This window comes from Mercenaria mercenaria, chromosome 11 (assembly GCF_021730395.1).
Source record: "Mercenaria mercenaria strain notata chromosome 11, MADL_Memer_1, whole genome shotgun sequence".
Classification (NCBI taxonomy): Eukaryota; Metazoa; Mollusca; class Bivalvia; order Venerida; family Veneridae; genus Mercenaria; species Mercenaria mercenaria.
The window spans coordinates 71,835,905-71,863,871 of record NC_069371.1 but is presented as its reverse complement, the minus strand read 5'-3'; the positions used below and the strand labels follow the sequence as shown (position 1 = coordinate 71,863,871).

The window sequence follows — 27,967 nt, the reverse complement described above, 5'->3', positions numbered from 1 at the left end:
CCCATATTTTTTCTTGTTTTATTGTTTTATTGAAGTATATGAGCGGGTAATAAAATGATAATTTTGTATTGACTAAATACAGCTATCTATACGTCATATTGGACGATATGTTAAATTACATTAGGGATACTTTTAAGTGATTGTAAGTTAGCGTTTTATACATATTTATCATACATTTTTCATCATAATTCATGCTTGATTTTTATCAAAATTTGGGAATTACGTTACTCTTTGTTAAATGTTCATATTTATGTAGGAGAGCAGACAGTTTAAGCTGTATTATTATTTCCTGCACTGATTCAAATCATTAAAATAAATATAAAAGGCCGACGTGGCCGAGCTGTTAAGGTCGCAGACATAAAATTACTAATAACTTTGATAATGTGGCAGTTGAGTCCAATAAGTCCAGGGGTGTTCAAAGATAATCCATCATAGATCTATTGTGAAGCAATTATTGGATTTACCTGTATTGGAAAATAAACAGTGTCGATTGTATTGAGGTCAACTGCCACATTATCAAAGTTTATTAGTACTAATAAACTTTGATAATGTGGCAGTTGAGTCCATTAAGTCCAGGGATGTTCAAAGTTAATCCGTCATTATACGGTCATAGATCTATTTTAAAGCAAATATTGGATTTACCTGTATTGGTAAATAAACAGTGTCGTCTGGATTTAGGTCAACTGCCACATTATCAAAGTTTATTAGTACTTGCCCTATCTCGTTATGATATCACGCTGCACGCTGACTTATGGATAACCGGTGGCTCTTCTCACGTATCAGCCCACATACCCGAAATAAATTCCGGAGGTGAAACTAGTTTTCTGCCATTACTTAGATATGTAAATATAATAATGAATTTTGAGTTCATCAACCGAATCCATAAACTTGACTTTACTTTTTCTTTTGTTTTTGATCCATAGGAAAACAATATCAGCCGGAAATTCGGGTAATTTCCCTAAATAGTAGAAGTCATTGAAATCCTCAACTGATTATTTTCTTTTTTTCTCTCTCAGGAGTAAAATGCTGCATGTAATGTTGCATGTAATTCTATGCTGTGGTAAGTATCAATTTGTATATTCATTGATATATTCGTTTTAGAATTTATTATATATGTTTGTTCAAATTATAATAAAAAAGACAAATAGACAAATAAATAGATAAAAAAGATAAATATGTACATGTAAATATATACATAAAATCTTGTATACATACGAACGTCCTAATCTTTTTCGTTTCAGTTTTCATAAATGTTTTGACTGTAAATGGTGGAGGACCACACTGTAAGATATTTCCTTTCTATAGATAATTATAAACATAAAGAGATTTAGAGAAATTAACCTCTTCTGTGACGTAAAAAATAGTTTTAACTGATAAATATCTTTATTAAATAAAGAAAAGTAACTCGAGCGGGATAGTTTCTTTAAAAGCTTTCTAGGTTGTCCTTCTTGTAGAGACCTAATTTATTTGTCTTATAGACACCGTATATGTTATACCTTCTATATAATAGGTTATATACCAATAAAAGAAATTGTTCTTTGATTCATATAAAATTCAGCTACTTCAGAACAATTTTGTTACAGTTTCTAGATTTTCCATCCGTCGTAGACCTATTTTCCGCATCCATACATTTGCTTCAAGAAAACGAAAAGAAAAAGGGGTGTTGAATAGTATGCAGTAAAATGCAAGTCATCTGAAGTTAGGTACCCTTACATTGCCGCATTTCAGAAAGCGGTCCGCAGAATAAACACTCAATAAACAACTCGAAAACATGCGAATATTAGCATAAACAGTGTCTTATTTTATGTAACATTCATTCCACGAGTGAAATAAAGCCCAATTGGCCCCCGATTTACGCGCAATTGCGCGAAAAATGGAAAAAAAATAGGATCTATTTATTAGGGACTTCTTTCGACTACACAACGGAAGCACATTTTTGACCGAATTACTGCTTAATAACCTATATATTACGTTCTGTAACAGAATCATGAACCAAACAGTCCTGAAATTGTTTTATTTGAATTTCTTATGTTTCTGGATATTCTTCAATACTTTGACGCATGTACAGGGAAGAGATTGTTTTCCTTACATCAGTTATCTTTCTCAACATTTCTTACCATGAGAAATTCTGTGGGTTTGTCTTTTTGTTTACAAATTTCAATAGAAAAATGTCAGAGCATTTCTTGATATCACTGATTAGTAAATATGTAGTAAGTATGCATAGTTTTTTCATGCCTAGATGTGAAAGTACATGGTTTGCACGTGAAAGTAGAAACCTAGTCACCTTGGATGAAGTTAACTACTGTAACATCTATATCTAAAATAGGAAGGGCCTACTTCAAGTTTGTATTTTTAGTTCCACTGTTTATAAAAATGCTTAATTACATAGATATTTTATTTTTTAGTTTGCTCGCCTGGATATGCTAATCCTTGTCAAAACGGAGCAACATGCCTCGCTATCAACGGTGGCTATTCTTATTCCTGTCGTTGTAAGGCGGGGTTCACCGGCAAAAACTGTGATTTGATAGGTGAGTTTTAGGTCACCTAAGTGTAAAGTGCTCGGGTGAGCTAGTGTGACCCCTCACAGTACGTCCGTAAGTCTTTTCTTAGAAGGCTCTTAAACCACTCAGCCAATATCAGTTAAATTTTACAGGACTGTGTAATACGGTGACGTTTTTCCGTAGTTCTTTAAATGATCCCGCTTGGCTGCACAAAGGATGCACCAGAGTTAAGAATAGAAACCACCTTCAAACAAGATGTCCTACTTTTCATTTTTAATTTTTTTTTTTTCATTTTTAAATAAGTTCCCACAAATGGCCTCTGGGTGACACTCCAACAAAATTGTTAAATTGTTCTGATACGACAACAGCATGACCGTCGGGAAGCGTAGTTATTTCTCCTTTATATACTTTTATATAAATTAAAATTTTTGATTAAAAATCTTCTAGTCAGAAAATCTTTTAAAATGATTTCTTTTGATTTTCAAAAAAAAAAAAAAAAAAAAAAACCAACAAAAGCCACAGTGGCACATTGTATTTTCCCCCATATGATTATAGGTAAAACGAGGGGCCTCCATGGTCTCTGACTTCGAATCACTTGGTCCTCACCCTGGGTTCGAGCCTCACTCGGGCCGTTGAATTCTTCATATGAGGAAACCATCAAGCTGGCTTAGGAAGACCGGTGGTTCTACCAAGGTGTCCGTCCGTGATGAGATAACGCACGGAGGGGCACCCGGGGTCTTCCTCCACCATCAAAGCTAGAACCCATTTGACCTATATTAGTGTCGATGTGATGTTAAACACAACAAAAGTGGGCTGTCGCCTGATTTGTCACGGTCCAGAGTTCAGATGAGCAGGAATTAAACCACGAGGGAGTTCGCCCAAGTGGTTCCACATCTAAGCATTTGAATGATGAACCGTGTTAAATTTTATGATAAACTACAAGAAAGGATGGGCTGTTTTTATTCTTACATGATCATCGAAGTATTTTGATAAGAATTATGATGATCTTCATTTAGCCGAGTAGTAATGAATTAGACTTCATGCGGAAATCTGACGTCGTAATTGACGTTTTTAATGCTTTCTTTTCAGTCCGCACGTCAGCTGTCGTTTATTCTAGCATAAAAGTGATGTTCTTGTCACTTTTAAAGGTGTGTTTAAAGAGAGATTCTCGCGCTCACGTGCTGTTATAACACCTTTTTATATATGCGCGTTCCGTGGCAAAGCGTAAACGTATTACGGCCCAAAAACAGATAATTCAAAAGGAAATGACGTCAAAGTGAAAAAAAAACGTAGACTTTACCGCGCATTTCATGGAAATTTAATGGCGTTAGGGGACAATATATTATTTTCTTGGTTTTAATGCGTTTTATGCTAGAATAGCGTTAGCGCATGTTCTCGTGTTATAACATATACAGAATCCTGAGGGAATCGTTGGTACTCTCGACCGAAAAAAACATGCGTTATCTCCAGTGTGCCCAATCACGTGATCGCGCTACGTCATTTTGAGCTCGAAACCGAAAGTAGAAAAGGTAAACAAAAAATATAAATCAGGGCGTAAGTGTTTTATTCAATATATTGTGTTAATATCATGCACATGATTCGAGACCTATTTGAAAGTGCTATCTCCGGTACTACGATTTCCCCACCAAAAACTTCTCGTTTTAGCGCTATTCCTGTTCAATTGACTTGCAGCGAGAACACCTCAGAGCGCACAATGTCGAAAGTGGTTGAACAGGAATAGCGTTAAAACAAGGTTTTGGTGGGGAAATCGTAGTACCCAGAGTAGCATTTTCAAATAGGTTTCGAATCATGTGCATGATATTAACACAATAAATTTAATAAAACACTTACGAACTGGTTTATATTTTCGTTTACCTTTTCTACTTTCGCTTTCGAGCTCAAAATGACGTAGCGTGATCACGTGATTGGGCACACTGATCTTTACACTGCAATCAACTGGCAATCAAATCTAACTATGTAAGAATATAGAATATATCTCTTATATACTTTTGTAGATTGTTCTAGTTCTATCTATTGCAAAAATGGAGGAACGTGTTCAGCTACAAACGGTGGGACAAGTTATAACTGTAACTGCGCAGACGGTTGGAAAGGAAAGAATTGTGAATATATAGGTAAATATTTCTATTGTCTCGGTAAAGTGCATTACGAATGTATTTGTGATCAAAGTTGCGGTCTGATTGATTAGCACAGATTCGAATAATTGCAAATTAATTTTATGTTAGAATTCAAGTGCAAATTAATTTTTTTTTGCTATATTTTTATGAAAAAGGAAATATAAGTATTATATCATTTTACGAGAACATGCCTAAAATAATTGCAGATTGTAGCAGTCCGATCCATTGTGGTAGTTATGGAATTTGTCAGCCAATCAACGGAGGATATGACAAAACCTGCATTTGTTTATACGGATGGACGGGGCCCAACTGCGCTAAGATAGGTATTTTCCAAAAACATGTAGGCTATATTTCCAGCACCTTAATTAGCAATTAATTGTACAAGGAAATTGTAGATAGCATTACTGCCATATAGAAGTGGTTACATGGAAAATAGTTCCTCTGATTGATCTTGAATATTAACGAAGTTTTTAGTGAAAGACCTGCAATAAATGGCAAAATTTAAGAGAGGAGATATAAAATAGTAGACACACATAAATTTTGTTGGAATAGGAATGCCAGAATATGGATAACGCGCCGTTTTGATAGGTTGAGATTTGCCTGTTTGCAGTCAATTAAAGATTATTTTTCATACGCGTGTGACTCGGTCCAAGATGGTAACACTGAGCCGGACTAATTTATTATAGCTAAATGTTAAATGGTTCCTTTGGAGTAGCCCAGTTTAGTGCTTGTATATGTTTTGTTGGCGAAAATGTAATATCACACAGTGTCTATGCATGACATTATTATATATAATGAACCAAAGAGCTAACCCGCCATTTGCTATTTTGCAAAAAAAATATTAAAAGTTACTTAAAGTACATTTCTTAAATTAAAGAGACAGTTTGATTTATCAATATTTACGTATCAAAATTTTAATAGATCTAGTATTAGATTACGCAAAAATAAATTATATAACTTTATTCATTTTACTACCAAAGCCCGTTTTTAAAAAAATCACAAAAATACTCATTTAAGATGCGTTTTTGGAAAATGAATATAGACGAATTCACAACGCGGTTGGTTGCCCCGTAGTTTTACCAGATGTTTTGATTTTAATGCGCATGCCGTTGAACAATATGTAAACCTACATTAAATCATCATTATATTACGATTTGTATTGCCACTATAAGTATAAGAAAGATTTTGATCACACAATTTATTGAATAAAAATATACATGTATTTTTAATTCTGAACGTTTATTGAAAGGCTTACCAGCCAAATAGTTTTCACAGTTGACTTGCAAGTCAGTCATCCAGTAAGTGTTTTATTACATGACATTAGAAATAAGTTTTCATATTTTTTATGTTTTGACTTTAGCCCAGCAGAATTTAGTAAATTTACAGACCGATCAATAGCATAAGCATAGGACTGCCGATTTATATAAAAGTCATGTAATAAATGCATGTATATAATGATATGCAATAACTTTGGATTGCCCATGGAAACCTGGATGGTTTTATTCCATTGTGGTCCTTGGTAGAATACTAAGAATTCATGATATAGTTCATGAGGTAGACAAGACCGGTGTCAGTACAACAAGAATATCTTAAACTAGACTGTTATTCGTACTATAAATTACTGCCAACTAAAATGTTCTCTTGTTGTGTATAAACAGATACAAAATAAATACAACATTTAAATACTAACTGATCTATTATTGCCTGTTTCAGTATTACTATATCTTTCTTGTACAACGGTTAACCTTTACTATTTTCATGTTATCAGATATATAGCTTTCTGGGATTAACACATTTGCAATAAAGGTAACTGACATTTTTATTTGAAAACTGCAGATTCAAAACTCTAACAGGAACTTAATCTAAAACATTTCCTTGCAGACAAATGACCCTGACACATGCTTTCAAATAAACGTATTTTATTTTATGCTCTTCTGTGAAATACTGAAATTTAGCAGTGAAATAAAATTGATATTTTCACTGTTTCAAACAGTGAAAATATCATTTTTATTTTGCACTGGTACGGAACTACATTTGAAAGCGAAATGATATGAATTATAAATGATAGGAATTTCCTTGCAAAATATTCTTCAATAAAGTTAAAGATGTATGAAAAATAATAAAAGGACCATAGATATTTATATTTTATAATAATGAAATGTAAAAGAATTCAGGAAACGTAATAGAACATTTATGTAATAGACATTATGACGTTATGATGCGATGCATGTGACGTTGCGCGGACAAACTGAATATAATTTTGTTAAAAACATTAAAATGCATAAAATAAATAGAAAATTTGTTTGTTTCAGTGTAAGATCGAAATATATTTCACTCGTAAACACCATAATTTACATTTTAACTTGTGGCTGCGCCACTCGTGAAAATATTGCATCATAGTGTTCACTCGGTGAAATATATTTCGATCTTACATTAAAACAAACAATTATCCTCTGAAGATATATTGCTAGATTATCTGTCTTTGTAGAAATCAAACACGGATTATATGAAATAAAATCGTCAATAGAAATAAAAGCGTATGTAGAGTTTCATGTTTTAAAATACTGCTTCTAGTATTCACTCCGTAGATAACGTATTGATCTTAATCGGGGAGAAACATAATTCTTTTTCTCCAATATATTCCATGTAACAACAGCTTAAGCATAATAAACCGAGAATGATTAGGCCTGGAGAATAGCACTTGTCTCTCTCAAAGTTTTGTATTCAAGATTTCGTTTTCTTCAACAACTGTCTGAACTTGGGATCAAGCAGTCCGTAAACAACAGGATTGATCACATGATTGATAAAGTAAAAACGAAAGAACAGGAAATAGACTGCCCTCTCAGTATGACTCATGTTTTCTAAAACACCGGCTGGCAACGCGATAAATGACAGGAGCGTAAGGTACAGTACAGTAGTGACCATAAATATCACAGTTAAAACAAGCATGATCAAAGTTTTTCGTCGCATTCTCTTGGTTCTGACACATGTTTTCGTAGATTTTCTTGACCTTGATTGTCCTCGTTTAGTAGTTATACTAAACACATGTTGCCGTTTACCAGAATCTTCTTCATCCGTTGTTAATCCCCCGTCTTCATCAGTGGTAAGCCCATCGTCTGAATATCCCACTGTGGAAAAGTTTTTCAAGGCAAAAGAAGAGGAAGGATTCTTTTCCTTACTGGTTTCAGACAAATCTGTTTCAGTTGTAGTTTTTGTTGGTTCGGGTGAAACTGATTTGATACCCTTTGGTGATTGTTCTTTACGTTGTCGACTTTGATGTTTCTGTTGTTCACTTGCTGTACTTGAGGAGTAGCCAGTGTCACTGCATACCGGTTGCTCTTTAATTTCAACTGCATTGGAAGAAGAACCATCTGTTAATGAAGAGCTTGCTTGTTGAACAGCAGTCGACACGGGTTCCTTCTTTTTAGTTCTCATAAGTGTTCTTGCAACAAACATGTATAGGACAAACATAGCAATCAAGCTTATTGATAGTATTGCTTCCATGGTAACTGAGTACTCTATAGGATGTTTAGTATTTTGGTATTCCTCACCGGTCTCACAGACCGTCGTGGTGATTGTAACTCCTTTATAAATCTTTTTATGAAAACTTATACCCCATAGAAAAGAAACTGGCAAAGCCAGTATGAAAGCGACAATGTATATTATTAAGCAGATGATTTTAGCACTGTTTGGCTTTATCTGCCAACCAAATGGTTGACAGACCTTTCTGTAGCGGTCTATTGCAATTGTTAACAGGCTCAAAGCCTCCGCGACTACCGTAAACATGTTAAAGAATGATTTCACTTTGCAAACTTCATCCACAGGATATACATACCAGTATAGATGCGTTACCATTTCGCCCGGCATTGTGGTCAACGTACTCGTAATGTCAATAAACGCCAAACAAAGTACAAAATATCTAAAGTTACACACATGGTAACGAAATAGAAATACGTATATCACCAGAACATTTCCGAAAAACCCTAGGACCACCTCTATTCCAACAAAAACAGTAACAGGTAAAACTGCGTCTGTAAATTCATCATTAAGTTGTTCCACTAATGGCTTTTTATGGTTTCCAACACTGGCATTTACTTCTTCCATTTTATAGTTTTATCTCACAGTATATGATCTTCTTCCTGTAAGATTAAAATCTTTACCCGGTTAATGATAACACAGAGCTGCAACGCTTTCCTCGCTAGAACCATCTGTTAAATTGAACAATTGTGTAATTTAGAATATATTCAAAACACACTATATAAAAAGAAAAAGTCCGGTTATTCTTTCTCTGGCCCTTGGTGATCCAATCACATGGATTACGGAGGAAGCTAGGCCTATATGAAATAGATCTGTCAATTGTCATTCGGAGCATGTTTAAAGCACAGTCTCGTAAATCATATCTCATATAAACGATGACGGTCGGTTTATGCATTAGCCACTTGTTCTTCCGTAGTTAGTGACAAAGTGCACTCAGATGATCGAAATTGATATGAACATGCGGAAACTGGAAGATTGAAATATAGACATTTATCTATAATAAGTATTTATATCTATATATGTTGTGCATTACTGATTGTATACAGATTGTAAAAGTAGAAGTGGAAATTAAAACTTCCCCTTGTACTTATAGCAATTTGCCTTATATAAATAGATACAAGGTTAGCAGTCTGGAATGTCAGCTATCTATCTACATCATGCAGTTGTGTAAACTAGAAAACTTAATTGTTAGCCCTATATTTGTAGAAATAAAACTCTACAAAACATTTGTCAATTTATTGATATATACATGGAATTCTGGAAAAAAGACTGCACAAAAGGGTCACACTTTCGGACAGCTCAACGATTTAAAAACTTGCCATTTTCAAAGAACTGTTTGATGCCTTTGCAATAATGTCTTAGTGCTACTCTTTCACCTAACCAGGTGGAACGTAGTTTTGAGCTATTGTTGTTTTTTATTTCTTTACATCTGGCATTCATTTTTAAAAGGGTGCATCTTTTTGAGAATAGTTTAAGTATCCAGTCATACGGGACAGTTTGGTAGAACATGTGACTGACAGATAGATTGTTGGTAAAAAAAAGTGTTTGTGTACCAAATATTTCTATCTTTTGATGATACACCTAAATTTGTATATAGACTCAGGTAGAATGATACCTTGTCAGATATGTTGCAATGTATTTTACTTTGTTTTGTTCATCCTATTAAACCAGCTCCTCATAACGCTTCGCATGAAGATCTAAGAGCGACCCGTCTGAGGTCACCTTCTGTTAACCTTTCCACTTACCAGTCAACATCTTGCTTTCACGGTTTTGAAAGTGAAAGTAGAAGGTTACAAAAATCTATGTTAAGCCTCGTGAGCGCGGGATCCCAAATTTTTAAGTGTGATTAACACGCGTTTATAATTCTTATGACGACCGTATTGGAAGTTTTCCCGTTCGTTATTTCGTTAAAAAATACCCAGTTGTTTAGGTATTAGTTTTTTATTGTAACCTTTTCCAAAACAGTTTTGATAGCACTCAAAACACAAATAGGCAGCGCCATTTTGACGGTCGAGCCAACGTTAATACTGTAACAAGCGATTTCATTGGCTGAACTAAAAATACCGTTTTCGGAAATCCGATACTTTAACCAGACTGACATACAACTGTGTGCTATTATTAACTTCCGACATGTGTCGATAACAGCGAGAACTACTGCTTCTTAAAATCTAAGTTTTAAGAACAATGGGGCAATTTATAATTTTTATATGATAAGGTATGTCAATATAACCAGGACGAAAAAATTATACCTCTTGCTGGATACCGATACGAGGGCATTCGTTCTCTGAGAGGCATGCAATAGACTTTCGAAATTTGTGCATTGCACTGTTTTGTCCATTTCTATATATAAATGCTACATTACTTTGATCTGAAAAACTTGAAGTTGTACGCGCGGTAATATTAATTTGCGACAAATGCTTTTGCTTTTGAGTAAGTATGAAAAGAGTGCTGAATGAACTGATACTCGTCAAAATCCTTATAAAAAGGCAGTACAAATAGCATTGATGGAATTCAAGAAACGTTCCAAAAAGAGATGCAGCGTTTCTTCTTTAATTAGGAAGCAGAATTATTTGGAAAGTACATGAGCTCAACGTTACGCTAAACATCAAAAGGAGGATACGTACATGGAATCTGTTTAAGAAATTGTGCAGTCGAAGTTGGAAAAAGCATTGCAAATTCTTATGAAATTATGTTATACTAAGGTGAAAACCTGTTGATGTTATACTAAGGTGAAATCCTGTTGTAGAAGTTTCTTTAAAAATGTTTTCTTATTGAAAATAAGGAGAAAAAAAAAACAATATAAATTCGCAAGATCTGCATCATATCATTTTACTTACTGTCGTTTTTTTTTTAAATTCCCATTAATTATATCACAATCTCATCTCAAGATTATATTCTTGACCACTTCTATATTCTAAATATAATCGAAAATATACTGTGGGCAGAAAAAACAACCTTCAAGTAATGGAATAATTAAACCGTTTAATTAAGTTAACTTGAATTCCACATAAATAGAGATACCCGTCTAACAACAGATAATGTGGGCGTAGTGCACCACCTCCACGGACCCCCGTCCCCCGTTAAATCTGACCGCTGCGGTCACCAGCCACACTCCAACACCTTTGATATTGTTAATTATTCTGTTACCCTGTCGAACATATTTAGTTTTTGAATCATTATTAAAAGTCATTTAACGGAAATGCAATGTCCGTTTCAACTACTCTTCATTAAACTTTTCTTTTATAAGTACTGTACGACTTTAAGTGATAATATCACGTAATAGTACGAGGGCCAATGAGGTCTACCATGCACCCCGTAGACTTTTTTCATAGGTACCAAATTGTTCGGCAGGACCAACTCTTTCAAAATTAAAAAAATGTTCCCATGAAAAAACTCTTTTCAACTATATAAGATTTCACTGTTTCCATGGCAACCATTCATTTTTGGAAAATACGACCATATAGAAGACAATCAGTCATATCTTGGTCAGTTTGGGTGATAAAACAGCACAAATGGTATCAACATGGAGTAAGACATTGGCATTTAAAAGCAGCATTTTTATGTTAATTAACTAATTTGCATATTCATGAATATTAATGAGAATGTTAAAAAAATAACAAACTTTTGTTAAAAAAACACATTTTCTAAGTTGCAAATCAATTTAAATGTACCAATCAGCTTTGTTCTGGTCTTAAAATCTCTCAGTGCTTTGTAATATATTATTTTGTTACTTTTATGGCACATTTGTTTACTCAAAACTGGATTTGCTCACATAATTTGCATAAAATGAACCAGTGTCACAAACAACGAATAAAATTCTGAAACCCCTTAAAAATGATATAATTAATTGTTATCAATGAAAAACCAATTTTTATGTGGTCTATAATGTTTTTAGACATAGAATTAACACTTTATTAAAGGAAGAATAATAATGTAACATACATTACACATGTTACGTTACCAGAACAGAACAGAGAATTTATTAGTCGAATGCATAATACAGCATATAGACATAAACAATGGTAAATACTAGCAATGCATGGTGACAAATAGTATAAGTATGAAATAACCTTTACAAATAAACACAATAATAGCAATATTTAACGAGAGTGTCTATTTCATTCACGATTCAGTAAGTCATTTCTCTTTTGAAAAGCTTTTCATAAGTATAGAGCAATGTTATGGAGTAAACGTTTATTTTCCGTTTTCATTAAATCCACGAATTTGAACATACTTGGCCTCTGTCTATAATAGCGAGGTATGTAGCTAATACGCAAGTCTTTAAAGGCATCACACTCCAACACAAAATGAAACTCGTCTTCAATGGTTAGTTTATCACACAGTTCACACAGTCTATTATGCCTCTCAATGTTCCTATGCATTCCATATTCAATGTTCAAACAGTGCGAAGACATTCTTATCTTTGACAGTATTTGTCTATGTTTAAAATTATTAATTTTCATGAGATACAGCGCAAGCTCAAATCCATTTTCAAGCTCTCTAAACAGTGTCAAACTAGGACTGCTGTCCATCTTTATTCTACATTCAGTGATGAAATTGTCAACACATCTTGTTTTAAATACATGCAGAAATACACCGACGTTAACAGATGCCGGAAATAACCATACATATGCAAAACCTCTGTTCTGTTCTGTTCTGTAATATATTATTTTGTTACTTTTATGGCACATTTGTTTACTCAAAACTGGCTGTGCTCACATAATTTGCATAAAATGAACCAGTGTCACAAACAACGAATAAAATTCTGAAACCCCTTAAAAATGATATAAGTAGCATTAAAGAAATCTTCAGTATTTCTATGGTGCATATTATTCGAAAGGGAGCCAAGTCCTTCGTCCTTAATTTACCAATTAACGATTATCTATCCTTCCCCCACCCCCACCCGTCACTTCTGGAACATTTCGAATTCAGGTACATTTTCGATTCTTAATTGTGGTACATCATTCATCAAAATTCATAGGAAAGAAAAAAATTATTTGTAAAAATTATATTGCATCGATAGACATGAATATCTATGTGTACTTATCATTCTATTTTAATGACAGATTAGATGAAGATTTTACAGTAATTTGATGGGTTTTCTTGCATTCTATCCGTCGTCTTTGCGTAACATAAAGGAAATGGCCGATATTATAATTTAATAAGTTTATCTAAATCTTCGTTAGTATTATTGAGATGTTAATGTTATTTGTATAAATATTGATATGAATCCTATTTTCAGTCAGTAAATGCATTTAATTCAGGTATCTATATTCAATAAATTGATTTAATTTAGGGCAATTTGAAATCACAGTAGGCCTACATAGTCGTGTAAAGTTAATCAGTACTGTGAATCGCTTGCGCATATTGGAGTGTATCGTTAATTGTGTACAGCACATACACAGGTTTAAATCAACGGAACATACGTAATTTTAGATATTATTTAATAGTAAGGCATCGAATCCCCTTTTGATACGTATAAAATTTATCTGAATTTATAGACTGAGACGTAATCGATCCGCGAATTAAACCTGCCGGCAGGGATAAAATTACATTGGAAATTCCGCCTCTATTACTATAATAAATAGGTATGACTTAAAGTGTAATTGTTATCAATGAAAAACCAATTTTTATGTGGTCTATAATGTTTTAGACATAGAATTAACACTTTATTAAAGGAAGAAAAAACATGTAACATACATTACACATGTTACGTTACCATTTCAACAACCTTGTTGTATTGCACCAATTATTCAGAAAATATTCCGTAAACATTTACATGTCAGAGAGTGTGATATTTTTTCCGTAACACACTTTAAAATACGTTACCACACTACCATTGCTTTTTAAAAAGATATTTTATAAGAAAATGAAGCCCAAATTGTCGCATACTGATTTATTTAAACTGTTAGCTGTTACTTTTAAGAAGGTTTTCTTCTGTTATTTCAGAAATAGCCTAAATTATATATTGCACCATCCATGTAACTCTAATTTTAGATGAAATTTCAATAAAACACGCAATAATATCCATCTGTGCATCCATAATATTATGATCATAAGCTGATATTTTCAGTCTTCCTATTAGTAAAAGACAAGTTTTATAAAAAGTACTTTTTGAATTTTAGAAAAAGTACCATTAAAGGAACATATACAAAACCAACCCTAGCTTTATAGGATGAATCATAGGGCCCTAAGTCAGATATCTGGATGAGGCCTTTGCTCTCCGTGACGAATAAATTTTTTAATAAAGACATCGTGTCTTAAGTCAGCTTAGTAGAAGTAGACTTACACCCACCTGTACAATACGGAGAACTTAGCACTTGTCTGCAGAGAACTGAATAGTTCCAGTACAGAATCCATAGACACTTGTTAGGTTAACTGCTCAACATTACATGACTGAATTTCTTTTGCAAAATTGTGCTAAACCAAAACTAATAAACAAAAGAAAATATGCTGGTATTTAAAGTAAAAACTACAGACTTAAAACTAAAACCAGCTGGACAAAATTGTTTTAGTGATACTAAATCAAGATATAAGAAATATATAAAACTTTATACATATGAAATAAAGAAGACTATTCTAGTCATTTTGAAACATTTACAAGAATGACAGAAGGTACAAAATATTTTTTGGTATTCTAAATTGTACAGACAAGGACTAAATTATATTATGTGTTGGAATATTCCTTGATATACCATAACATTAAGAGAAACACTAATAAGAGTAACAATGCATCAATCATAACAAAAAGTTTGATTATCAATTAGATTACATACCAAAGTTTATGACAAAGGCATTACAGTGAAAACATCGTAAGTAACATCTTAATCAAGACATGCAGAATTTGATTCTTGTAACACTACTGCCTCATAATCTATGCATTCCATATTTTTCAGACATTTCATCTGATTTTAAGTTCAAATTTTAAGTAATCCATAAAATTTCACTAAACAGAACACTGTTTAAGCTAGTGCTAGGGGTATGAGGGCAGTTTCACATTTCACTACATCTAACGAACAGACATAATGAAATCAAGTCAGCTATTATTTTGCTCGATTGTGTTGTTATGCTTCGAAAGGATGAGCTTAAAAAACAATTTGCTATTCCTTAAATACTCTTTAAGTGCCATATGATGGTTGTAAAAAGTATCCTCGTTCTAACTTTCAGTGTTTTTAGCTCACCTGTCAAAAAATGACAAGGTGAGCTTTTGTGACCGCTTGATGTCCGTCGTGCGTCGAGCGTCGTCCGTTGTGCGTCGTCCATCGTCCGTCGTGCGTCAACAATTTATAAAAAAAATCTTCTTCTTGAAACCCACTGGGCAGAATTACACCAAACGTTACAGGAATGATCCTTGGGTAGCCCCCTTTCAAAAATGTTCAAAGAATTGAATTCCATGCAGAACTCTGGTTGCCATGGCAACCGAAAGGAAAAACTTTAAAAATCTTCTTGTCCAAAACCACAGGGCCTATGGCTTTGATATCTAGTGTGTTGCATCATCTAGTGGTCCTCTATCCAAATTGTTCAAATTATCTCCCTAGGGTCAAATATGGTCCCGCCCCGGGGATCACATGGTTTATATAGACTTATATAGGGAAAACTTTGAAAATCTTCTTGTACAAAACCACATGGCCTAGGGCTTTGATATTTAGTATGTAGCATCATCTAGTGGTCCTCTACCAAGACTGTTCAAATTATCTCCCTAGGGTCAAATATGGCCCCGCCCCGGGGGTCCCAAATTTTACATAGACTTATATAGGAAAATTTCTAAAAAAACCATCTTCTTGAAAACCACTGGGCAGTATTACACCAATCTTCACAGGAATGATCCTTAGGTGGCCCCCTTTCAAAATTGTTCAAAGAATTGAATTCCGTGCAGAACTCTGGTTGCCATGGCAACCGAAAGTAAAAACTTTAAAAATCTTCTTGTCCAAAAAAACCACAGGGCCTAGGGCTTTGATATCTAGTGTGTAGCATCATCTAGTGGTCCTCTACCAAAATTATTCAAATTATCTCCCTAGGGTCAAATATGGCCCGCCCCGGGGATCACATGGTTTATATAGACTTATATAGGGAAAATTTGAAAATCTTCTTGTACAAAACCACATGGCCGAGGGCTTTGATATTTGGTATGTAGCATCATCTAGTGGTCCTCTATCAAGATTGTTCAAATTATCTCCCTAGGGTCAAATATGGCCCCGCCCCGGGGGTCACATTGTTTATATAGACTTATATAGGGAAAACTTTGAAAATCCTCTTGTACAAAACCACATGGCCTAGGGCTTTGATATTTGGTATGTAGCATCATCTAGTGGTCCTCTACAAAGTTTAAAAATCTTCTTGTCTGAAACAACAACACTTAGACCTTTGATATTTGGTTTGTAGCATTGTCTTATGGTCCTCAACCAAAATTGTTCAAATTGTATCCCTTGTGTGAAAAGAGGCCCTGCCCTGGGGGTCCCAAGTTTTATATAGACTTATATAGGAAAAAGCTTTAAAAATCCTCTTGTCTGAAACCATACGACCTAGGCTTTTGATATTTGGTATGATACTTTGTCTAGTAGTCCTCTACCAAAATTGTTAAAATTATGCCCCTGGGGTAAAAAGAGGCCCCGCCCTGGAGTCACCTGGGGTTATTATGTGAGTTATATAGGAAAAATACTTAAAAATCATCTGATCCTATTTCCAAGACTGTTTAATTATAATTACCTGATGACCCCAAGTAATATGATGTCAATTGACTGTGACCGTGACCTACTGACCTACTTTCCTGTTTTTTAAGATACAGCCTTGAAATTTTGATGACATACACAGTTTTGCACACAAATCGTAAAACTGAATTTCATTGACCATGAATGTGACCTACTGACTTTCTTAATATTTTATCATCAGTTTGACATTTGAAACATGTAGCTCAAATTACTCAGGTGAACGATCATGACCCTCTTGTTTGATTTTCTGGTCCTTTTGGACCATACTTACTAAAATAGAATTCCTCTTAAGCCAGTGCTAGGGGGCGCAAGGTGCTTTTCACACTTCACTTCCTAACAGCCATGATCCAACTGAGTTTGTTATTTATTTGCTTGATTGCGATCTTTGCTTCAAAATGATCATCTTAAAGTCTATTGCAAAATGTTTTCAGCAACTCATTAGTGTCGTTAATACAGCACTCAGTATCTTTCTGTCAGTTTTAAATAGCATTATGTGATTGTTTTCCTAACAATTTAGTTTTCATAGACTTAATATCATTCACACTCTTTACTGCTTTTTCCAATTTTATAAGTTTAAATCTAAAGATTACTTAAAGTACCTGAAATTTCATTTTGTAGTTTAGTTTTTATTCAGTGCAGCTTTTCAACAGTGAATATTTCATCAATAAGCTGGGGTAAAGTAGTAAAATGAGCGTATTTAAATGATAGCGTAATTTGATTTTTTTTTAATTGAGAAAACTTATCAATAGTATATAGTTCTAAGCGTAGACTAAATTTCAAAATTGCATGTTCAAAATTTCTGGCAAAAAGAATAATGGCGGGATAGCTGTTTTGTTCAGTATAGTAAAGCTTATTGTGGTCATTGGCTATGTGCATAAATCGGTGTTCTAGGCATCTAACAAGCACAAACAAGTAGTGCCTTTTAATTTGATAGATTTGAATTTTATCTCTATTTCTAAACAAAAATACAATATGATGAATACCTGATGTAGTATATTTGATATTTTTGGCAGATATTTGCACACCATACAAGGAAGCCGATATAGTGTTTGTCATGGATAACTCGCTAAGTGGTGGTAACGGAACGATGGGAAAACAAAAGGAATACGTTAAAAACTTTATGTCTAAATACCGAACTGGACCACCAAACAACCGCTATCAATTTAGTCTTGTGACATATTCACTTCAAGCGACAGTCCATTTTTACTTGAATACCTATAACAATGACACAGATTTACAAAACGCCGTGGATCTAGTTGATGATAACTGTGGTGGCCCTAGTTTTACAGGAAGCGCTTTGAGCAAAGTCCGTCAAGACGTCTTTATGTCGGTCAACGGCGCAAGAGATAACACCGTCGTGGAACGTTACGTTATTTTATTGACAGATGGCCTGTCGTCGGACCCGGCGGATGCTATACAGGAAGCGAATATTTTAAAATCCGAAGGCGTGAAAATCTATACCGTCTGCAGCGGAATGTCTATACGACACGAAGAGTTGCTGGAGATATCCTCATTCAAAGACCATGTTTTTCCAATGGCAACGGAAGGCGCTCTACAAACCCTTCTTAAGTATACCATGTTTGGCTGTGAGAGTATGTTGTATTTCATTTTCCACGACTCTTAGTTTTTTTTCCTCTACAATTCTTTAACAGCTTAGTTATTACTTCAGTTAAAAATACCCCTCGTTATAATCATTATAGCAGTTGTGTATTAGTAACTAGGTATACTTTACATCATTTTTTGTTTTTAACTGACACATTTTCCATTGTAAACATTTTGTGATTTTATTAGCTATCAAATTCCATTAGTTTATGACATAATATAGCATTTCTGTTAAAAATCTGTTGCAGATTGTTCAAAAAACGTGTCAGATGTTGCAGTGTTGATGGATGTGTCAGCTAATATAAAACCTAAAGAGTTTGACACCCAACTCAAAGCTGTCATACATTTGCTGGGGATTACTGACGTCGGACTAAATGCCACTCAGTTTAGTTACTCCACGTTCACGGATACAATGCACAACATCTACAGCTTTGATACACACGGTGAGCGAGTTGATCTTATTGCAGAGGTTAGTAAGAAAACAAAGCATGTGTTTTCTACAAACGGTGACGTCGCTAACGCACTGAGTGACTTGTACCAAAATGGACTTTCTTCCTCAAAAAGGTCAAGGTCGGAAGCTAGGCAGATTGTAGTTTTGATTACTTCTGGACACGTTGATGATACAAACCAAGTGAGAGCGGAGGCACAGCGACTGAAAGACTCTGGAAATATTATCATAACGATAGGTGCCGGATTAAGCGCCAACATGACAAATTTACTAGAAATCTCTTCCGATCCTGCATTTACTTATATTCTCGGGGATGACGTAAATATTAACGTTGACGTTCTTGACTCCCTAAAGACAACATTTGTTTATGACTTTTGTTCAAACATTTGATGCACTAATCCGTCTGTCAAACTATTTAATTCTGTCCGGCAAATCTGTTAAGGTACATGCCTCTTCATCCACATCAATATTTTATTTCGCTAATAGAAAACAGTTGATATGAGATAAGCCAGTATGGCTTACATTGATATCACGATGCGCATGATACAAAGTACAGCTAAATTACTTTTATTTTGTATCAATTTTCAATAGCGTGAACGCTTTTTCAGCGTATTTTTAGATATTTCAGTGACTACAAGAGTGTTATTATAAAAAAAGCTAAAAATTCACTTTAGAAACAGAACTCCTTCCTGATGCAATTACTAAGTAAAGAAAGCTTCTTTAAAATTTCTTTAAAATGGAAATTATGCGCATCTTACTGCACAAAGTGAGATTTTGGTGAATGTTTTATAAAAGCAATTTTCGATTGTTGTGCAATTAAATGTGTTAAATTTTTGATAATGCCGCATAAGTATTCGAAGTTGATGCTTAGAAATAAAGAAATCGGACTAATAAAATAATAGTTCTTTTCTTCAATCTTCTATGCAGTGATCTCCCTTACTTATAGGTAGAGATTTCTGAAGTTGAAGAGAAGCAACTCTTGCCTGCAGTGTGACTTTCCCCAGTGAAAATAAGAAAAGTCATATTTGGAAAGTAATAATTTGTAATGTAACAGGTTTGAAAGGTTCGGAATATTGTATATTCTATAAATCATTGTTTAATATGCTACGTAGAAAGATGATAAACTATAATACTTGATCTAAATTGAAAAGCTGAATTGTCAAACCTGTCACAAAACATGTATCCCAAGGGTTAAACAGGTATACTTAGTTGTTTATATCATTTACTTCCGGGATCAAAGTTAGATATGTTAAAGGAAAAGGCACGACGTATTGTGTAATTTTACATAGCGGTTAGACTGCTTAATTAAATATATATGCTGAAATATAATTATCTACGGTTAGAGAGAGAGTTAGATTTAGAGTTAGAGAGAAAGATGGGTTATAGATGCTAGATTGATAAGGTCACCTTTACTTAATAATATCTAGCTAAAATGTTACGTTTAAATATTAAAGACTGTTGCTATGATAAATAAAACTGGTTAAAAGGTTATGTTTGTTGTATTAAATGGCCACGCTACGTTACAACGCGCGTTTCTGGAGCCGCAGACCAGGATGGACCTTTGGAATGTTGTCAGGGCACTACGATGAAGTACGCAATACCACTAGATGATCACGCCAAAAAAACAAGGTTAGAAAACTGTCTATTCTATTTGCTTGTTAAATAATTTATTTTAAAATGGCAGACACGCTTCTATTCAGCAAATTTTCAAGATTTGGCTTTTCAATTAAAAAATGTTTCCACCGCAATAGGAACTCAGAGCGTACAACATATGATTTCAAAATTTGATGGTAAATCTGAAGATTTTAAGTCGTGGGTAAAATCAATAGAAAAATATTCTATTTTAAATGATATAAATGATGAAAGAAAGAAATTAATTTGCTATCAAACTGCAACAGGGCCAGTATCAGATTTCATACATAGATTTTATGAACGAAAATCATGATTGTACTTGGGCTGCTTTGAAAATACTTTATTTACTAGATTTTCTACGTACATGACTCACAGCATGCTTTATTTCTTTTGCAAAGTTTTAAAACAAAAACCTGATGAAAATGTAAACGTCTATGCTGAAAGATTATTAACTCTGGCAGAAGTGCCTATGAAAATCAAGATCAAGGTCAAAATCATACTGTTAATTTAGCAATTATTCAGAAACAGTTAATAGGTTATTTTATTGACGGATTAACAGAAAATTACCTGAAAATGAAAGTTATGCGTGATTCGCTGGAAACTTTACAGGCTGCAGTTACGTCAGCTATGAATGAACAAAATTTAAGAGATCGGTTTAATTTACGATTCGGAGATGTTACTAGCCAGCAAAATTTTTCAGAAACTTGTCAAAAAGCTAAAGACTTAGATCACATTCAGCCACAACTTCGTTGTCAATATTGCCGAAGGCTAGGTCATAATGTCAAGCAATGTAGGACACGTCAGAAATATGTTCATGCAATATTATTACGAAGAAAGCCACTAGACATATGCAGAAATTAAGCCAAAGTAAATTCAAAAAAAATTATGATTGGAAAAATATATTGATTGCTGGAATTGTGGGAAATTAGGACATTTTATGAGAGAATGTAAGAGTGTATTGAGACCTAAAAGAACAAATTTAGGCCTTTAAACTAAGATCTTCCTGTCATAAAGAAGTCGATGGTAGGAATAATGATTTATCAAACGTATTTTATAGCGCTAGCGGGAAATCAAACTCTTGTACAATTAGAATAGGGAAACAGAAGATTAGGGCATTAGTAGACTCTGAGCAGAAGTCTCATTAATAATAGGAGGACATATGAATCATTAAGTAGAAAGCCAAAACTATTTAAAATCATTAAGTTTCATTACAGTCTGTAAATGGTAACTCACTGCATGTAGATGGATACACCAATCTTATTTTTCGAATAGGTGGTGAAAAAATAGAACATAAATTTTATGTGGTCTCAAATATGAATAGAAAAGCAATACTTGGAAGAGACTTTCTCATTCAGAACAAATGCAGAATTTATTTTGATCTTTTATCAATGAGAGTTAAAAATAGCTATGTCACATTACAAGAAGATGTACATATTGCTTCAGTAGTTAGATTGCAAAAAGATACTGTAATTAAACCTCAGACAGTGCATATTTGTTCAGGACAATTAAGAAAAGACACTAAACTAAAGAATTTTAAAATATATGAATTAAAAAGTGTTGAAGATGGTTATCTTAGTACAGAACCCTGGTTTAATGGTAGCTAATTCAGTCATAAGTTACGAAAGCATCGTAGGTTTCCTGTTATGTTAGTAAATTCTACAAATAGAACGATTAAATTAAGAAAAGGGTGTGCTGTTGCAACTGTCGAACAAATTGATGAAAAATGTATAGCTTCTGTTTCTGATGTCAATAAATTATCACACAATAAGGGTGAAAAATCAAGTATTAATACAAAAGAAATAGTAACTTTCAATATGTAGAAAAATTAGTTAAAACAAATAGGGACGTTTTTGCGAATAATGACTCAGAATTGTCACAGACAGATACAATTACAATGAAAATTCCTACTGTAGAACATGAACCGATAAAACAGCGACCATATAGAGTGCCATTAAATGACAGAAAAACTATGAGTGATGCTATAGATGAAATGCTTAAGGCTAACGTAATAAGACCTTCTCAAAGCCCTTATGCAAGTCCTGTTGTGCTGGTTAAAAAGAAAAACGACAACAGTACCAGATTTTGTATAGACTTTAGGAGGATCAACGCCCTGGTGAGACCCACAGCATATCCTCTACCTCATATCGATGATATATTGGCTCTTTTAGGTGATTCAAAATACTTTACTACCCTCAACTGTCGCTCAGGATTTTGGCAAATACCGAATGATGAAAAAGATAAAGAAAAAAACTGCATTTCCCACATTTAGAGGTCTATTCGAATTTAACGTTATGTGCTTCGGATTAGTTAATGCCCCGGGGGTGTTCCAGGAATTAATGTCTAAAGTCTTAGAGGATTAGATTTTGCTGTGGCATATTTAGATGACTGTCTCATATTCAGTAAAAAACATTAGAAGAACATAAACGCACTTAGATATTATTTTTCAAAGGTTAAGGGGAGCATAAACTTAAACTTAAGTTGAAAAAGTGTCAATTCATGCAGCCTAAAACCGAATACTTAGGTTTTTGTCATAGAATGAAGATGGCATCACCCCCAAATCCTGATAAAGTTAAAGCTATTAGGTCACTTCCGGTTCCAAAAAATGTGCGTGAAATTCGAAAAATAATTGGGGCATCCTCGTTTTATCGTCGATTCATCCCTCATTCTCAGAGATAGCAGAACCTCTTATAAACCTTACAAGGAAAAAGTCTCCATTTATTTGGACAGAAGAATGTCAGAAAAGTTTTGAGAAAATTAAAGAACAATTAACAGCTATTCCTTTCTTATCTTACCCAGATCCAAACAAGCCGTATACACTGTATACCGATGCCAGCGATAGTCATGTGGCAGCGTGCTTAACTCAAGCGTGTAATTCACCAGAATCAGATGAAAATAAAGAAAGGCCTATATATTTTCTGTCTCATAAACTAAGTGGAACACAAAAGAAATACAGCACTATTGAGAAAGAGGCATATGCCATTTTTTATTCTTTGCAACGTTTAAATTACTTTTTACACAATGCTGAATTTACAATCAAATGCGACCATTCTCCACTGCAGTATTTATTAAAAAGTGAAAATGCAAAACAAGAAAATTCAGTTATGGGCATTGTTAGTGGTTTACAACTGTAAGATAGAGTATCTTCCAGGAAAGGCAAATGTTATTGCTGATTTCTTTTCACGCCCACCAGAATCTGAAAATAAACAAACAGAAAGTGAGCAAGAAATTGAACCAGATATAAATGACAATACCTACAAAATTTCTGACAAAATACAGTGAAAAGCATTAATGTTATAAACTCTAACAATTTAACCGAAAGCAGTAGCTAACAAAGAATATCAAAAAAAAAGATGCTTTAGTAGAAACTGTCCCAGCATTTACAGATTTAGATATGAGATTAGAACAAGATAAAGATCCTACAATTGTTCAGATGAAAATGCAACTTAAGCATGGTGACCCAAGTAAGGCTGAATTGAAAAAGTATTTAGAAGTAGACAATGTTCTATACTATATCTCTAACCAGATGAAGAACCAGTTATGAGACTGTATGTTCCTATTTCATTTGAATCATTAGTTATAACAGAATATCACAACAATGGTCACCCTGGTACACAGCGTATGTTTTCAACTATAAAAACAAAGTACTATGGCCAAATATGTTTAAAGAACTTCATAGATATGTAACAACTTGTGTTGATTGCCAGTCTAGAAATTTGACAAAGGTTAAAGCTCCTTTAAGAGAAAACAAATATTGCACCATTTCCATTTGCTATTGTTTCAATAGACATATGTGGTCCTTATGATTAAAAAAACTTAGTGGCAATCGTTACATCATTTGTTTTGTTGACATGTTCAGTGGTTTTCCAGAAGCTTTCGCAGCTCCTGATAAAAGTACAAATACAGTAATAGACTTACTTTGAATGAGATATATCCTAGATATGGATGTCCTCTCCAGATAATTCATGACCGAGGGTCAGAATTTACAAGTTCTGCCTTTAGGGAGGTCCTGAAAGAGTTAAATATTGACAATGTATCATGTACAGCATACCACCCAGAAAGTAATGCCAAACAAGAACGAATGCACAGAGTTCTGCATGATATTTTAGCAAAAAGAGTTCAAGGTAATACACGAGAATGGGATCTCCATCTTAATATGTCTTTAGCAGGCATACGTCACAATGTTTCTTCAAGTTCAAAGTTCACACCTTTCTATTTAGTTTACAACAGAGACCCGATTTTACCTATTGATAATTTGCTAAAGCCTAGAGCTAAATACCATGGCGAAGAGTTTCACAAGATAGTTCTTCAAGAACAACATGCAAGTTTCCTTACTGCTTATAGACATTTAAACGCTCGAAACGAAAAATAAGGCACAAGTAGACAAAAAGCAAAAGACATTAAGTTCGAAATAAATGATCCTGTCTATTACAAGAACTATCAAAGAAAAAACAAGCTTGAAGATCGCTGGAAATCGCATTACAGAATTCTTGAACAAAAAGGTCCAGTCACATACCTTATTAAGAACCAGCTTGACAGCTCTGTTGTTCAAGTACATGCAGATCAGATAAGGCTTGCTGACATTGCTGAATGGCCCGAACGTAAAGCTGTCAAAGGTTATCCAAGACGAAGGGTTAACTATGTAATACCTCCAGATGATTCTAGCTCAAGCAGTAATGATGAATCTGATGTTTCTGATGCTGAAATATCAAATAAAACCAGAAAAGTTAAAATGCCTAAAAGCACAAATAGGGCCCGTCAAGAACGTGAAAATTCTTCCTCAGAAGATAACATTCCTTTAGCTCAGTTAAGAAAACATTTTAAAAGAACAGGTAGGGAACAAAATGACTCAGAAACGGAACAAAAGCAAGCAATACTGGCGAAAGTTCAGCTAGTATGGGTAACAATACAGAAGAAAACAATTACCTTGATAATGAATCCCGTATGGGAATCAGGTGCTTCGCATTCTGATCAGTCCCTAGAGACAGATGACATGGATACACAGTCTTTGTCAAACGAGTCTGAAAATAATCAAAGTAACATGGTTATTGAAAATGTAACAAGACACACAAAACACCTAATCATGTTATGAAACATGATACTGATGACAAACAAAAATATCTACAAATGATATTAAGTCACATGGCTGAGAATGAAAAAAGCAAAAATGACATAATGCAAGGTTTGCTAAAGACATTGTTTTAGACCTTAACTGTTAGACAATTGTTTCAGGGCTTAAACGAAGGTCCTATCTTAGAGAATATTTTGCTATTTTGTAGCATAAAATGATACACAAGAGATTGGTAAGAAAAGTAGCGCTATATGATGACGTTGATAAATCCAAATGACTTCACCAAGGTGTATATTCATATACACTGTATTGTTTTGTAAATATCTTCAATTAAAGTTATTGTTATACATTTATTATTATAATTGTTCGGTGTTGGTTAAGTTCCTAATGCACAAAGTTATATTTTCTGCATAGTAAAAGGCTAGTAGAAAATACAAGATACAACCACAAAGTAACATTTTTTTCTTTAATTCTGTTTAGAACAGAATGCCTATGCTGTTATTCACATTTGAAATTATTGTTATCAGAATATTTTAATGTCAAATCATTTAGTGTTCTGAGACCTGTGAGAACAATTATATCGTGAGGTTCACTAGTTTAAGCATACTTTAGTATTGTAAGACGCATGAAAACAGTCATAATGTGAGATTTACAATAATGGTTATTGATTAATGTTAACAATAAAGAAAAATTGCCTGGCTAACATTTTTATGTATATTTTGTGTTTTGTTTCTGCAATTTAATGTCAGCTGCAGTCTGTAGAGTATAAAAACCGGTGTCACGATAAGTTTCTCCACGCACCTGTTTACATTAACTGGTGTCATGATAAATTTCTCCACGCACCTGTTTCAGAAACCGGTGTCATGATAGATTTCTCCACGCACTTGTTTCAGAAACCGGTGTCATGAAAGGTTTACACACGCACCTGTTACAAAATCCGGTGTCATGATAAATATATCCTAGCACCTGTTAAACGTATTTCTGAAGATTTAGTTTAAATTAAGAAAAAAAAATAGTTATATTCAACCCATTTGAAGTTTTCTATACGAGATTTATGTTTTATTAAAGCACGTACGCTTTGCCAGTATCTAATGACTTTTAAATTTTTACACGTATTTGTTCTTAATAGTAAAATGCAAATACGACTAAAATTAAGAGGCATAACAACACTTTTAATAATATATCATAGAATAAGCCGAATAAGTAAGGCTTACAATACGTAATTACTTTTATTGCATATATGATTTTGTTTATTTAGATTTAGTGTTCTCAGACCTTTTTTGTGAGAACAAGCACATTATTTTACTAGCAATTATAGTTAAAGCACATTTACCGCGATACATTTCCACAAAAATGAATAAATTGCTGTAATCGTATTAATTCATTTTTTTGTATCAAATATATGTTTCAAAGTTCATATCTTTGAAGTATTTAAATTAAAGTTATATTGTCATCTTTTTAAATTAATAAAGTAAACATGGTCACAAATGCTGTGAAATAAAAAGAAAAATGTGGCAACCAGTACAAAAATTTGTTATTCGTTTAACTATGTATCAAATTCACTTGCCCGAATAATTTTAGCGAAATAATTCATAAAATATAAGTCTGTTTGCAAATGCAAATTAAATGTTAGAGTATTTTATATTTAAAACAATTTATATCAGTTAAAAGATAAATATATAAAGTGCTTACCTTATAATAACTTGAATACGTGTAATCATTCCTCATGTCCATTGTTATATCCTTTTATTATATCTGAGTACTCGTATTACTGTGGAACTTTAATTTAATTTCAAGCAAAATTTCTAAAACACGTCTGCACACAATACAAGCAAGAAGACAATGCCAGTTAGCTAACAGCTTCTGCTACATATGCAAAAAGGGAACTGACAAATTCACGGTTGAACGCACGATATTGACCAATGAGAAACTGCGTAACAATAACAGCCCTCAAGGAATTATTATCAGTCAACTATATCAGCAACTTCCTGGTGGAACGCCAAAGTGACAAAGATAAAATCATGAATAATACAACAATCAACGAAAAATAACCTCGAGCTATAATGATATATCAGTCTTTCTCTCCATCTACACTTAAAGAAACTTTGTCCAGACAGAATTTATGAAAAATGTTAAAATGAAAAAAGAAATAATCTGAAATTCTGTGTAGAAAGCAACAAAGAAACAAGACAAACAAGAAACATTTTAGCAACAGATATATTTACACGATGTCAGATTCTCGTCAGAGAATTATACTTTTATTTCCCATGCAATTCGTATTGAAAATACCCGACACAGTTGCAAATAAATTGATTATGAAGACCATTTTACCAAGA

General features: G+C 33.7%; 2 protein-coding genes and 1 long non-coding RNA gene across 3 annotated transcripts; 1 reads left to right on the top strand and 2 right to left on the bottom strand.

Moving 5' to 3' along the window:
- Positions 1-58: 58 nt before the first annotated feature.
- LOC123532307 (collagen alpha-5(VI) chain-like) lies at positions 59-20,543 on the top strand. Its single transcript, XM_045313715.2, has 8 exons — positions 59-142; positions 1,017-1,060; positions 1,242-1,283; positions 2,406-2,528; positions 4,517-4,633; positions 4,843-4,959; positions 17,895-18,473; positions 18,732-20,543. Exons 2-8 carry the CDS (start codon positions 1,024-1,026, stop codon positions 19,319-19,321), a joined length of 1,605 nt encoding a protein of 534 aa, XP_045169650.2. The 5' UTR covers positions 59-142; positions 1,017-1,023; the 3' UTR covers positions 19,322-20,543.
- On the bottom strand, positions 5,820-9,004 carry LOC128546658 (uncharacterized). The gene has a single exon (XM_053517701.1). It carries the CDS (start codon positions 8,738-8,740, stop codon positions 7,361-7,363), a length of 1,380 nt encoding a protein of 459 aa, XP_053373676.1. The 5' UTR covers positions 8,741-9,004; the 3' UTR covers positions 5,820-7,360.
- A 4,469-nt stretch (positions 20,544-25,012) lies between the features above and the next one.
- LOC128546657 (uncharacterized) lies at positions 25,013-27,619 on the bottom strand. Its single transcript, XR_008366133.1, has 3 exons — positions 26,336-27,619; positions 25,487-25,581; positions 25,013-25,260 (listed from the first exon to the last, which is right to left on the bottom strand). It is a non-coding gene; the product is annotated as an uncharacterized LOC128546657 (long non-coding RNA).
- Positions 27,620-27,967: the final 348 nt, after the last annotated feature.

Excerpts from the sequence above, each read along its gene's own strand:
- LOC128546658 (XM_053517701.1), bottom strand. The coding sequence starts at position 8,740 with ATGGAAGAAGTAAATGCCAGTGTTGGAAACCATAAAAAGCCATTAGTG.
- LOC123532307 (XM_045313715.2), top strand. The coding sequence starts at position 1,024 with ATGCTGCATGTAATGTTGCATGTAATTCTATGCTGTG. Across the intron at positions 2,529-4,516 it reads CAAAAACTGTGATTTGATAG|ATTGTTCTAGTTCTATCTAT; the intron begins GTGAGTTTTAGG and ends ATACTTTTGTAG. Across the intron at positions 4,960-17,894 it reads GCCCAACTGCGCTAAGATAG|ATATTTGCACACCATACAAG; the intron begins GTATTTTCCAAA and ends TATTTTTGGCAG.